This window comes from Mesoplodon mirus (assembly GCF_964341445.2).
Source record: "Mesoplodon mirus genome assembly, chromosome: 1".
NCBI classification, from domain to species: domain Eukaryota; kingdom Metazoa; phylum Chordata; class Mammalia; order Artiodactyla; family Ziphiidae; genus Mesoplodon; species Mesoplodon mirus.
In genome coordinates, this window is record NC_138976.1 from 218,248,142 (window position 1) to 218,260,587 (window position 12,446).

The 12,446-nt window shown below is 50.1% G+C and overlaps 1 protein-coding gene across 1 annotated transcript in view; it reads right to left on the reverse strand.

Moving 5' to 3' along the window:
- The window catches only part of LOXL2 (lysyl oxidase like 2), a 103,750-nt gene that overhangs the window by 37,088 nt on the left and 54,216 nt on the right, over positions 1 to 12,446 (reverse strand). The window contains exons 5-6 of the mRNA XM_082622073.1: positions 6,565 to 6,787; positions 3,146 to 3,329 (exon numbers count right to left, since the gene is read on the reverse strand). Of these exons, the coding sequence (XP_082478199.1) occupies positions 3,146 to 3,329; positions 6,565 to 6,787 (407 nt within the window). The remainder of the gene's footprint in view (positions 1 to 3,145; positions 3,330 to 6,564; positions 6,788 to 12,446) is intronic.

Sequence of the window (12,446 nt, forward strand, 5' to 3'; positions counted from 1 at the left end):
TCTGGGCTGCCGGCTCCTTTGGTCAAGCTGGGTTTGACCTGCTGTATCCTGACTCCAGCTTTCCCCTCCTCCTGGGCTCTGGACTGTCCTCTGAATCCCTCCCAGTCATGATGCCTCCCCCACCTTCACCTTGGTCTTGCTCTTCCCCCACGTGCAAACCCTGGCCCCGGTGACCACAGGCCTGGGGCAGGAGAGGATGCTGGAGAGAAGCCATGTCCAACCTGCGAGAACGATGTTATGGACTTGGGACCCACAAACAACTCTGCAGGTTGCCATCAGATTTTGACGATCACAGTAGAATAGACTAGGACAACGCACAGTGTTTTGCGTGTTATAAAGGGAAGCACTGTTTCCAGAGACTTATGCTTCGAAGCTTTACTTGCATGTGCTGTCAGTATTTCTGATGGGCGGTTTCAAGCAAAAGGGTTTGAAAGGCACTGTTCTGGAGCTGCCCCATCCAGCGCAGCAGCTGCCACCTCGCCGAGCACTTGGAATGTGGCCAGTCCAGACCAAGACGGGCTGTAAGTGCAAAACGCACCCTGCATTTCAGAGAATCAGTACCCTACCTGCGAACTATCTCATCAAGAGCATTTATACTGATTACATGTTGAAATCAAATATTTTGGAAATATTATATACAATATTAAGTAAAATAGATTATTAAAATGAATTTCATCTGTTTCTTTTTATTTGTTCTTTACGTGGCTACTAGAAAATGTTAACATTACATATGTGGCTCACATTATATGTCTGTTGGACAGCGTGGGTCTGGAGTGTTGGAACTTCTTTACCAAGTGTTTGTTCAGCTCACCCTACTTATGCAACTGGAACTCATTCATTTATTCATTCCTTTTTTTTTTTTTTTTTTTTAGGCTACACTGCGAGGCTTGTGGGATTCTTTAGTTCCCCAACCAGGGATCCAACCCGTGCCCCCTGCAGTGGAAGCACGGAGTCCTAACCACTGGACTGCCAGGGAAGTCCCTCATTCATTCATTCTTGATAAAATGAATGTCTCCAGAGCACTATGAGTCAGGCATGGTGGGAGCCAGTTGTGTGAACAGACAGCTGGAGTTCAGATGTGTACAGGGAATCTCAGAACACAAAGCACAGTGCCTGATTCTGACCTAACATCCATGCTGGTGATAAGAACAGGTCTCAGAATCTCAGGAGGTTGGACAGACAGAACCTCAGACACCGTGAATCCAGTGAAGGATCTGAGACCCAGAAGTTTGCTCAAGCCCACCGAGCATGTAGGTGGCAGGGCCAGGACCAGGACTCAGACTGCCCACCCCTCAGCACTTGCCCTTTCACTACCCTCGCTGTGGGTGTGGAAACTTGGTCCACCAGCTAGAGGCAGGGCTGAGGATGGACCCTGACTGCTCTGTGGCTTGACATCAAATGTGGACTTTTCCCTTTCTGCCTACCAGAGTTGACCTGCCCAGTGTGGCAGAAGATGATAAATCATCCAGTGGTTCTTTCAAGGACAGCACTGAAAATGCCAGATGTCTCTTTCTCCCAGAGTTCTGTGGGCCCTGGGAAAATTTTGGCTGCTCTGGGCAGTGAAATAATTAGGTCAAATAGCACACACCCATGATAAATGGAATGTTTATGTCAGCCGGTGCTTGTTTCTTCCTCAGAATGAGTGGTCTTTGTCCTGTAGGCCTGGGGTGGCCACAAACCAACACATTAGCCAATTAGTACAATGGACTGTGGGAATATTCGAGATCCAAGGGAACCGCAAAGAGCTCACCACGACAGGGGAGGAGAAAGATTGTCACTGAGGTCACTGACGGCTGGCACGAAGGAACGTTCTAGTCCACCCTAGACTCTCAAACTTCAGTAGACCCCAGGAAGCTTGCAGGGATTGGAGGTAGAGATGCTCTGAACGTGAGCAGGCTGAGACAGGTGGGTAGAAGGGAGAAGCCCACATCTGAGAGTTAGAAGACCTGAGTTTCAATCTTTCTCTGCCACTAACTATAAGTGTGACCTCAGGCTCGCTCTCCAGAGCCTCAGATTCCTCATCTGTTGGACAAGATGACATCTGAGCTCTTCTGCTGCGGTGGCATCTATCATTCCAAGACTGTCTCTCGGGTCCACTGGGCTGTTATTTCCTCCAGGTTGTGGCCAATGACCTCACCATACTCCTTTCTGTGGGGTGATGGTGTTGTTTCTGACAGTGTGGAAACATCCTCTCCTCACGGGATAGGACAGCCCACCCTCGTCTGCAGCCCCCTCTCCTCCCTCCCCACCCCCTCCCAACCACGGCAGCCCCCGGTCTGCAGCAGCCTCCCTGGGGGTCAACACTGAAAAGATTCCTGCAGATGATTGGTTTCATTTGCTCAACACACAAAGTCCCCCTGGGTGGGCGGGGGGCACTGGACGCTCACTGGGCTGCAGAGTCTGTTTGGGGCAAAGACTCCACGGACCTCTGCAGGACCAGGGCTGGCACAGGGCAGTGGTCTTCATGGGGGTCGGGAGGGGAAGTTATCTGTTGTGTTGCCATGTCATGTTTACAGCATTCCACAGGGTGACCTGCTTGAAAGCCTCCTATACTCTTGTTCTTTGCTCAAAGGAAAGATTTGTTTGAGACACTTAATAAAAACCAGGCCCTTCTTTTGTTAGCATCTCATGACATTGGGAGCAGGGCATCCTGTTCCCAGTCTCTGGCGGCAGGGAGAGAATGTTTGTGGTGCTAACTGAGGGTGGAAAAGTAAGATGACATTCAGGATTCTTTTGTGCCCGGGGTGGTCCATAGCCTCATGAATTCTGAGGTCTTCTCCTGGGGGAAGGACCTGGAAATTCCAGTGTTTTCACTGGGACTGTGGGGAGCACTGGGTTAGGAGTTGGGTAGACCTCCATTAGAATGTTCATTGGGTGCTAACATGCTGTCTCATCTTGGTCGTTTACTTCCTTCTCTGGGTCTCAGCTTCCAAATCCATAAAATGGGCACTCAATATTCCCTAAGGCCCTTCCAGCTCCAACTGCCTGGAGAGAAGCCTGGGATTGTCTAATAGAGCAGCAGCTGCTGGAGGGAGGAGGCAAAGCAAGAAGAGCCTGGAAAGGATGAGGCCAGCCAGCCCCCGCTGGGCTCCCCATGTGACACTTTCCGTGAAGAGAGGCACAGAACGTCCTCCCCACGCCTTACCTTGCCCCAGCCGGGAGCCTGTGATGGCCTCTTTGGCGCTCCCGAAGCCCAGCTCTCTGCAGACCACGCTGGCGGACACCAGGTCCCACTTGTCGTCGCAGACGGTACCCCATTCTCCGTTCTTGAGCACCTCCACGCGGCCCTCCCCGACGTTGGCACCTCCTCTCAACCGCACCAGGGGTTGCTGAAGAGATACATGGTCCTGCTGAGTGCAGCTCACTCCCTTCCTTTCCCAACCCCTCCCCACTCCAAACCCCGGCCCCAGGCTAGGAGCTGACAGCGCTCCACCTGTGTGTGTGCCCGCGGAGGGGTGGAGGCGCGCATGCTCACTCTGCGTGGTCGGCTGGCTGTGCGCTCCCTTTGCAGCCTTCTCGTGGACCTTTCGTCCTGGACCACTGGGGAGCCCATCAGGGACCCTCATCAGCCCATCACCCCACCCCATACTTGCTCGAGGACCTCCAGAACCTCAAGCTTCAGAGCTACAGAAAGAAGCTCCTACCCCCAAAGCCTGCAGGTTCCAAATGGATCATAAGTCTATGCTGCTGGTAACAGCGTGCTGTGGTCTAGCCCCGGGGGAGATTCCAGGGCGCTAAACGGACCAACCGCAAGAATCCTGCTCTGCAGGCCCATGAGAGGCAGGAGAGAGAAGACGGAGAGTGAGAGGGCGGGGCCCCACTGAGGTGGCCAAGACTTGGGATGGGCCGTGGCAAGGGGTATGGGGAGCCTCCCATTGGTTACGTCCCACATCGGTCCTGCAGCTGGGCTCATGAGCAGTCACCACTCCAGCTCCGCCACCCCGATTCTACTCCACGTCCAGATCAGCCCAACTCTTCAGAAGATGCAGCCTTAAAGGCTTATTAATTGCACAGGAGTAAGACCTACTCTCCAAGCATCTTAATCCCGTTGGATTACACCTTACAAGATGGGAGACGGGTCATTTGACTCCATCTGCCCACATACCCTGCTTTGCATCCGTTTCTGTGCATGCGTGCGTGGATGTGTGTGTGTGTGTGTGTGTGTGTGTGCTGGGGTGGGGAACTCAGAAGGCTGTGAGGCTCTGAGTTATGGCTGATGCCATTTGATTCAACACAGAAGGAGTCAGGGGTGACTGTGCAGCCCTTCTATATGTGTTGGATCAGACCAGAGTCATTGTTCTACTGTGGCCCGTGCAGTCCTCAGCCTCGGACTCCCTTCATCGCACCCACTGGTGGTCTGGACGAGGCAGGCCTGGTTGGAGGTGGTGTTTTTCAAGCATTAACATACAGCAGTCATCTCGAGGGCCAAGGCATCCAACAAGAGCCTGTGTCTCCATCCTCCAGCCAAGGTCCCCACCCAGATTTACAGACCTCAGGGACAGACCCTGGCACTAGAGGGAGAAGAAAAGAGGGACAGGGAGGGGTGCAAAACCCACACTGGCTTCAAGAAACTTTAGTCTAGCTTTAGAAAACACGACAGATACGACTGCTGGCCCCAGCCCCTGACTGTTGTAGAACCATGACCTCTCCCTTCCCCCATTTCCTTTCCCAAGCTCTCTAGCTGGATGTCAGGGTCCCCTTCCCATGGAGCGGACCATCCGTGACTCAAGCGTAAGGCAGAGCCCCAGATAACCTTACCCTATCTGGCAGAGGCCAGGCAGAGTCAGCTGGCCCTGGAGGAAAGAAACCAAGGGAAAATGTGATGTAAGCCTCGCTTGCTCTTTTTTTTTTGAATTGGTCTGGTATGAACTCGATTCCTTTGCTTTCAACCACACAGTAAGAGGAATTCCAAAACAGTAGGACCTGGTATTCTGGATGACACATGAGGAAAGCTCAGAGGCTCAGGCTGAGGCTGTAGAAAGGATGTGGCTGTCAAATCACGTGGCAGTGGAGGTGGGGGACGTGAGGGGCTGCAGGCATGCCTGTGTGGCCTGGCTGCACACGTGTAATGTGTGGTCAGGTCTGTGCAGTTTGGAGGCCCTGGTGGGGACTGAGGGGGACAGGGCTGGCTTCCGGCCGGAAGTGCCAGGAAGACACCCCAAAGAGTTCCCACACCCTCCGGCTGATGCCTGGGCTTGCTGTGTTCACTTCACTCCTTTTGTTTAGGGGTCCTTCTTTTGTCCAAATATGCCACCCCAGCCTGGGAGGGGCCACTCAGTGTGGCTTATCGGCTCCTGCCCGGGTTTCTCATTTCCACTGGATGAGTGTTATCAGCCCCTGTCCAAGAGCAGGTCATTAGATGTTGACGGAGAGGAGAGATTGGAGAGGGCAGGGGGGTAGATAGGGGGAGAGACATGGAGAAGGGACAGTGGACACAGAATGAGGCTGCCTCGGCTTGGGGAGGGGTTGCTACTCCTGCCCTCCACTCCACCCCCCCCACCTGGACCCGCCCAACTTACCATCTGCCCCCATCAGAGTTTACTCTCTCATCTTACCCCTAATGCGATCGGAGCTGACCTGGAACCTGTCCTGGCCCAGAGGACCGATTCCCAAGTAATTAGGTTTCATCTGATACAGGGAATCAATCCCTACTAAATGATTAGCTCTCTTTCCTACCCATCCCTCTGCTCTTCCCACCCACTGGCCCGTATTAGCAGTTTTCAGAGTATGCAAATCACAGAGACCTTTTGTGGGTATATGAAAAGAGGCGCGTAGGAAATAGAAAAGCTGCTAATGATTTTCAAGGGAAGACAGAATAGTGCACTTTCTCGTCTTCAGAGGAGGTGTCAAGCCTGCCAGTGGTCGGGATAGTTCGCTTGTCCTAAGGAATCAGTCAGTTGAAGTGGGGATGTAATTGATGTGAAGAGACGTACACTATCTCTTGAATACACACACACGCACACACACTGGCTGGTTCACAAACGTATCACGTGATAACGGGTACAGATCACACAGACGTGGTGATGGCACGTTTCTATTTACTATCACGGTGACAGCTTTTAAAAACTGTCACCCTTTCTGTTGCAGAATAAACCAAAACTTGTTGGAAAGTTGCTGATTTCATGTGCTTTTGACGGTTGGATGGTGTTTCCAAAGGCTCCAGGATGCTTGATTCCTCTGGGAATTGTGCAGGAGCCCCAGGTGGCCACTCCCACCCTTCATGCGGTCCACAGATAGCACACGGAGCCTGTGACGTCAGTAATGAGTCATGTTCCTCTCCAGTGTATCTGTCCCCCACAAAGGGGACGTTGGCCTTAGAATACAGCAGCAGTGGAAGGACAGGTAGGGGTGCTAATGATTAGGGGCAGGGACTCAGCTTCTTGTCACACCCTAGAGGTGGCATCTATCGGAGAGGCTGGCCCTGACAGGTGTCCTCTGCCTTCCTGCCCTCTAGAAAAGTGGTCTTCATTTCCTTGCTCTCTCTTGGGGGTCCCTCTCTGCTCCCTTAACCACCAGACCTCCCCCTCAGGTGCCAAGTGGCCAAATCACCTGCCCCATCCTCACCTCTGGCTTGTAGGCTTTCCGGAATCTTGAGGGTCCATCAGGGCTGAAGACCTGGCCAGGCACACAACTCACCACGGCCGGCAGTCCATTCTCACAGGTGACATTCTTGACGGGGTCCAGCGACACCTGAGGGCCCAGCTTGCAGCTGGAGATGTGGGCCTCCGTGCCTGTGCAGTCCATGGAGAATAGCCAATAGCGCTGCTTCTTGCGGGCGGCAAACATTCTGCAGAAGGTAAGACGGGGCAGGTGACCAAGGCATCATGGTGCCCACCCCTCCCTTTTTCCACAACTGGGCATTGGCCCCTTCCCGGGGCCAGCCATTGTGCCAGCTGCTGGGGATCTGGTGGTGGAACCAGAGAGGCACGGTTCCTGCTCTTGGGATTCAGTCCTACTCCAGACAGAGCTCTGCAGGGTGCATCTGCCAGCACTCACTGAGCCCTTGGTCATGTTGGGCCCACGCTGGGCACTGGGGAGCAGGACCCGGAAGGGCAGTGGTGGCCTCCTGCCCCCAGGAAGCTCACATTCTAGAAGACAAGGGACTGAGTGTAGTGAGATAATACTAAAGCCTACAAATACAAAATGCAGAAAGGGATCTAAGAGAGACAAATACAATGGAATATTAGTCATAAAAAAAGAATGAAATATTGCCATTTGCAGCAACATGGATGGACCTAGATATTATCATACTAAGTGAAGTTAAGTCAGACAGAAAGAGACAAGATGTTATGGAAAAACCCAAACGAAATTTTTGGCCAACCCAATATTATATGGTATCACTTATATGTGGAATCTAAAAAACTAATACAAATGAACTCATATACAAAACAGAAACAGACTCAACAGACATAGAAAACAAACTTATGGTTACCAAAGGGGAAACGGGGGAGGGATGAATTACGATTTGGGATTAACAGATACACACGACTATATGTAAAGTAGATAAAGAACAAGGACCTACTGTATAGCACAGGGAACTATATTCAATATGCTGTAATAACCTATAATGGAAAAGAATCTTCAGTTTTATATGTATATATGAAGAAAAGAAAAGTTATATATAAATATATATAAAAGAATATATATATAACTGAACCACTTCGTTGTACACCTGAAACTAACACAATATTGTAAATCAACTATACTTCAAAAGATAGATAAATAGATAGATAAATAAATAAATAAAAGAGATGGGACCCCTGGTCCCAGGAAACCCCTCAGTCCTGAGCAATCAGAAGGGTTGGTTACCCAAACTCTTCAGATAGCTTCAACATGCTGTCTTGTTTCCCTTTGTTTCTCTGCCTTTATTTCCCTTTGTCAATGAGCAGGACAAGTTGAGTGTAAACCTCTCTCCCATTGATAGACAAAATTAAAGATGTGAATCCAATGAGAATCAGTGAGAGCAGACTTAAATTATCCCCTCTGCTGAAGCAAAGTACACTTGGTTTCGTCATGGAAATTATGATGGTGATGAAACTCAGCCACAGACCACATCAAATCTTCACCCAGGGGCTTCCCTGGTGGCGCAGTGGTTCAGAGTCCGCCTGCCGATGCAGGGCACATGGGTTCGTGCCCCAGTCCGGGAAGATCCCACATGCTGCGGAGCAGCTGGGCCCGTGAACCATGGCCGCTGAGCCTGCGCGTCCGGAGCCTGTGCTCCGCAACGGGAGAGGCCACAACAGTGAAAGGCCCACGTACCGCAAAAAAAAAAAAAAAATCTTCACCTAGTTTGATCTGCTCTTCTTTTTCTAGTTTCTTAGAGTGAAAGCTGATGTCACTGATTTGATACCTTTCTTCTTTTCCAGTATAGGAGTATACATTTCCCTCTAAGTCCTACTTTAGCTATATTCCACATATTTTGAGATACTGTGTTTTCATTTTAATTCAGGCCAAAATACTTTTTAATTTACCTTTTGATTACTTTTATGACAGAAGGGTTATTTAGAACTGGGTATACGGTTTCCAGTACTTGGGGATTTTCTAGATATCTTTCTGTTATTGATTTCTAACATAATTCCATCATGTTCACAGAATATGCTTTGTGTGACTTGAATCATTTTAAATGTATTGAGACATAATTTATGGTCCAGGCATATTTTATGTTCTAGCTAGGTTATGTTTTCTTTTAATGTATACTTGAAAAAATTTTGCATAGTGCTGTTGTTGAGTGGAGTGTTCTCTAAAAGCCAAATAGGTCAAATTGGGTGATAGCGTCGTTCAAGTCTTCTATATCCTTACTTGTTCTATAAATTATTGAGAGTAGAACTGAAATCACCAGCTATAAGTATGGATTTGTCTATTTCTCCTTGCAGTTCTGTCAGTTTTTACTTCATGTATTTTGAAGATCCGTTATTTGGTGCATAAACATTTCAAATTGTTATGTCCTCTGATGAGTTAACCCCTTTATTATTATTAAATTACCATCTTTATCCTTTAAAAAAAAATTCTTCACCCAGGAGTCCGTGAGGCTGAGGTTGTCTCCATACCATATCCTAGGTAAGCTCTTAGCCTGCGTTGTGTGTTTTTATGGGGTTTTTTTTGGAAGGCAGAATATGGATCAAGGTGAGTCAAAGTTTTTTCTCAAACGATAACCAACCAGTAAGTAATGAATTGGTTAACAGAAAGGTCACTGTGCCTCAGTTTCCCCACCTCCAGATCAGATGTAGCAAAGGGATCTACTTTATCAGATTGTTAGGATAGTTAAATGAGTTAATTCTTATAAAGCACTTAACCACAGTGCCCAGCACTTGGAAGGGCTACCTAAGTGTCTGTCAAATAAATAAATAAAAACTGTACTGGTTAAAGGAAAAAAAGAAAGATGAGAGAAGAGAGATGGTGGACGACTTCAAGGAAGAGTAGGTTTGAACTGGGCCTTGAGTGATGGTGGGATTCAAAAAGGAGGAGGGCGGGGAGGACTCCCTGTCCTCTCATGCTGTCCCAGGTCTTTGGGGTCTATGTGCTCATCCCTGATTGGCGGAATCCAGTGAGATGCCAGGGAGAGCTGGACGGCATCACTGCCGGACTGCTCAGAGGAGGGGCCGCCCAGGGCAAGTTGGCCCCAGATGGGCAGAAGCAGGGTCCTGTCCCTGCTGGTCCAGCATCTCTGGAAGTTTCTGCTTTGTCTCAGAGTGAATGGGATATGAACAAAGAGGAAGGAAAAACCCTACAGATGCTGCTGATATCTTTCCTTAATCAAAAATTGCTACTGGTAGTAATTCTACTGTACCTGTGGGTGCAATGACACAGAATCTTTGAAAAAAAAAAAAAAAAAGGACTATCTTGGGAGTTTCTTGGCGGTCCAGTGGTTAGGACTCGGTGCTTTCACTGCCGTGGCCCAGGTTCAATCCCTGGTTAGGGAACTAAGATCCCACAAGCCACGTGGAGAGGCCCCCCCACCCAATTTTATTTTTTTGAAAAAAGGACTGTCTTGGAAAATTTAGGATGTGTGCTCAACATAGCTACAAACAGAGCACAGGCCTACACAGGAGGACTGTTAATAATTCCAAGAGCCATTGCCCCTCCCCACTCCCTGGGAGGCCCCTGCACTTGGAAACACAGCCTCCAGCTTCTTTCCCCTGACACTCCCACATCAGACTGGAGAACGCACTCGGTGGGGTGGGGGTGGGGGTTACAGCTTGCTATGACACCCCTACCATTGGGCGAGCAAATACACCCAGGGGATGTCAGCTGCACAAGGAGTGGTCAGATCCCACTGAACTGGAACATCTTCTGGCTCCCAGATTTCCATGACCACAAGCTTCTCCCAGGAACAGATGTACTGAGCTCTTAATATAGAGAGAAGCACCCTCGGCAGACACAGAGCTGCTCCTTCCTCCCCAGACAGCCCCACTGCCCTCTTACATCAGCTCACAGGAACTTGCCCGTGATCCTCCACAGGCTTCCACCACCAGAGCCCACCCCGCCCCCATGATTCACTCCCACAGGCCTCCCCGGGATGCAGATACGGGGATGCAGATATGAGGCGCTGGGGAGGAGGCGTGGACAGCCCACTCCAGGCCTGCTGATTGGTGGGCGACTGGAGTTACAGGACAGCCGTTGGCCAAGCGGGAAGCCTACTTAAGAAAGAGGTATCTAGCCCGATGGCTGGGTGGCTAGAAGAACACTGAGCTGAACGATTCAACTAAAAAATGAGAAGTCCTCCTGGCTCTCCCCCAGCCAAGGAGGAAGCCAGACTTCGTAGAGATTCTGCCTGCTATGTGATTATGTCTATTCCAATTGTGCATTCTGGACCTAGGGAAATAACCACCGGTTGGGTTCAGGGGCCCACTGGGCTCACTATGAGTGGACCTGAGGCCAAACTCCATTGATCACCCGACGTCCATACTCTGACTGTGGGCCACAGGGATGTTTGGGCCCCTGGAATCAGTGTCAGTTCAGAGCCCGTGTCCAGTGGTTCCTGAAGTTCTGATTATTTCCTTGTGCCCAACATACAGTGATCTCCTTTGGAGAAGGCTGGGCCAATGATTAACAGTATACATTTTGGGCAGTAAGCCACAGTCCTTCTTCAAGGGGACCTGGCCTCCTCTTCATTCAAGGGCTTCTGGGTCTGTAAACTAGCTCAAGTCTGGATATTGATTGAGAGGCCGGGCCTGTTTTTATGATTCAGGTTAGAGTTTTGTTCTCTTGACCTAGAACTTTTCTGCTTTTACAGATCAAGAATTGAGTAGGGAATTCCCTGGCGGTCCAGTGGTTAGGACTCCACGCTCTCACTGCCGAGGGCCAGGGTTCAATCCCTGGCCGGGGAACTAAAATTCCACAAGACTCAGGGTGTGCCCCCCCACCCAAAAAACAGATTTGAGGAGGCTCCCTATTTCACTTCTAGGAACACCACGATCCAGCCAACTAGATCAACTGGTCAATACCACAGGTCTGCAGGAGTCAGAGTATTCTGATCTGCTGGCCATTCAGTAGCCACGCCCACCTTGCCTTTGGCGTTGAATGCTGTCACTTGGCCCCTGCCACTCCTGATCCGATTACCCCCATTGCATTTAGGTTTCCCAACCTGCGGTGACTGCAGCTCCCACCCTGAGGTCTGGCTTACAGAGAAGAGCAATCAGGGAGCTCTTAAGAACGCCAGGGCTCCCCTCACAAACTCATTCCTCACGGTCATGGTGAGAAGTCTGTCTTCTGGACCCTCCCGGGTGGGAGAGTAGGTCTTAGATGACAAATCCACTCCAACATTCCAGTCTCCCCAAGCCTCTGAACCCGTTTCTCTACATGAAACCAAAGTGGATCTGGCATTTCTATAATTTGCTGTGGAGGGCCTCCTTTTGGTCCCTGTTTCAGCCAACTCACCAAAGTCTTAGAGCTCTTCTTAACTCGCAAGATGCAACATTAGATGCAGAATCTCTGCTCAGTAAGCTCGTATCAATAAATCAATATCAATATTGCGATCCTGCTTTAAGAAAAAGAAAATGACTACAAAATGTTCCTGGCCCCGGGGATGGGGCCCTGAAGCTTCAGCTTTATCAATTTCATGGTATATGCACAGCTTCCCAGTCCAGCATAGAAGTCAGCCCATGGCAAAGCAGCCCTTGGTGAGAGCCCCTGACTTCACTCTGGGGAGAGCCTGTTAGTGCAGAGGCCTCTGGGAGACCCGCAGGCAACCCCGCCAGACTCTTCTGACTTGGCCGGGGGTGTCGAGGCTGGATGGCCAGCAGAGGTTCTGATGAAGAGCTGCAGTCCTGGCCTTGGGGATAATTCTAAGGCCACCAGACCTGCAGGTTAGCAGAGGAAGGCAGGGTGGAGAGGCCATAGATGCTGCCCAGGTGAATTTCCAAGGCTGCAAAGTCCCTTAGGGGCCTGGTGGATGCCTGGAGATGACTAACCCCACCCCAGATAGAATTACTTTGAAAACAATTTCC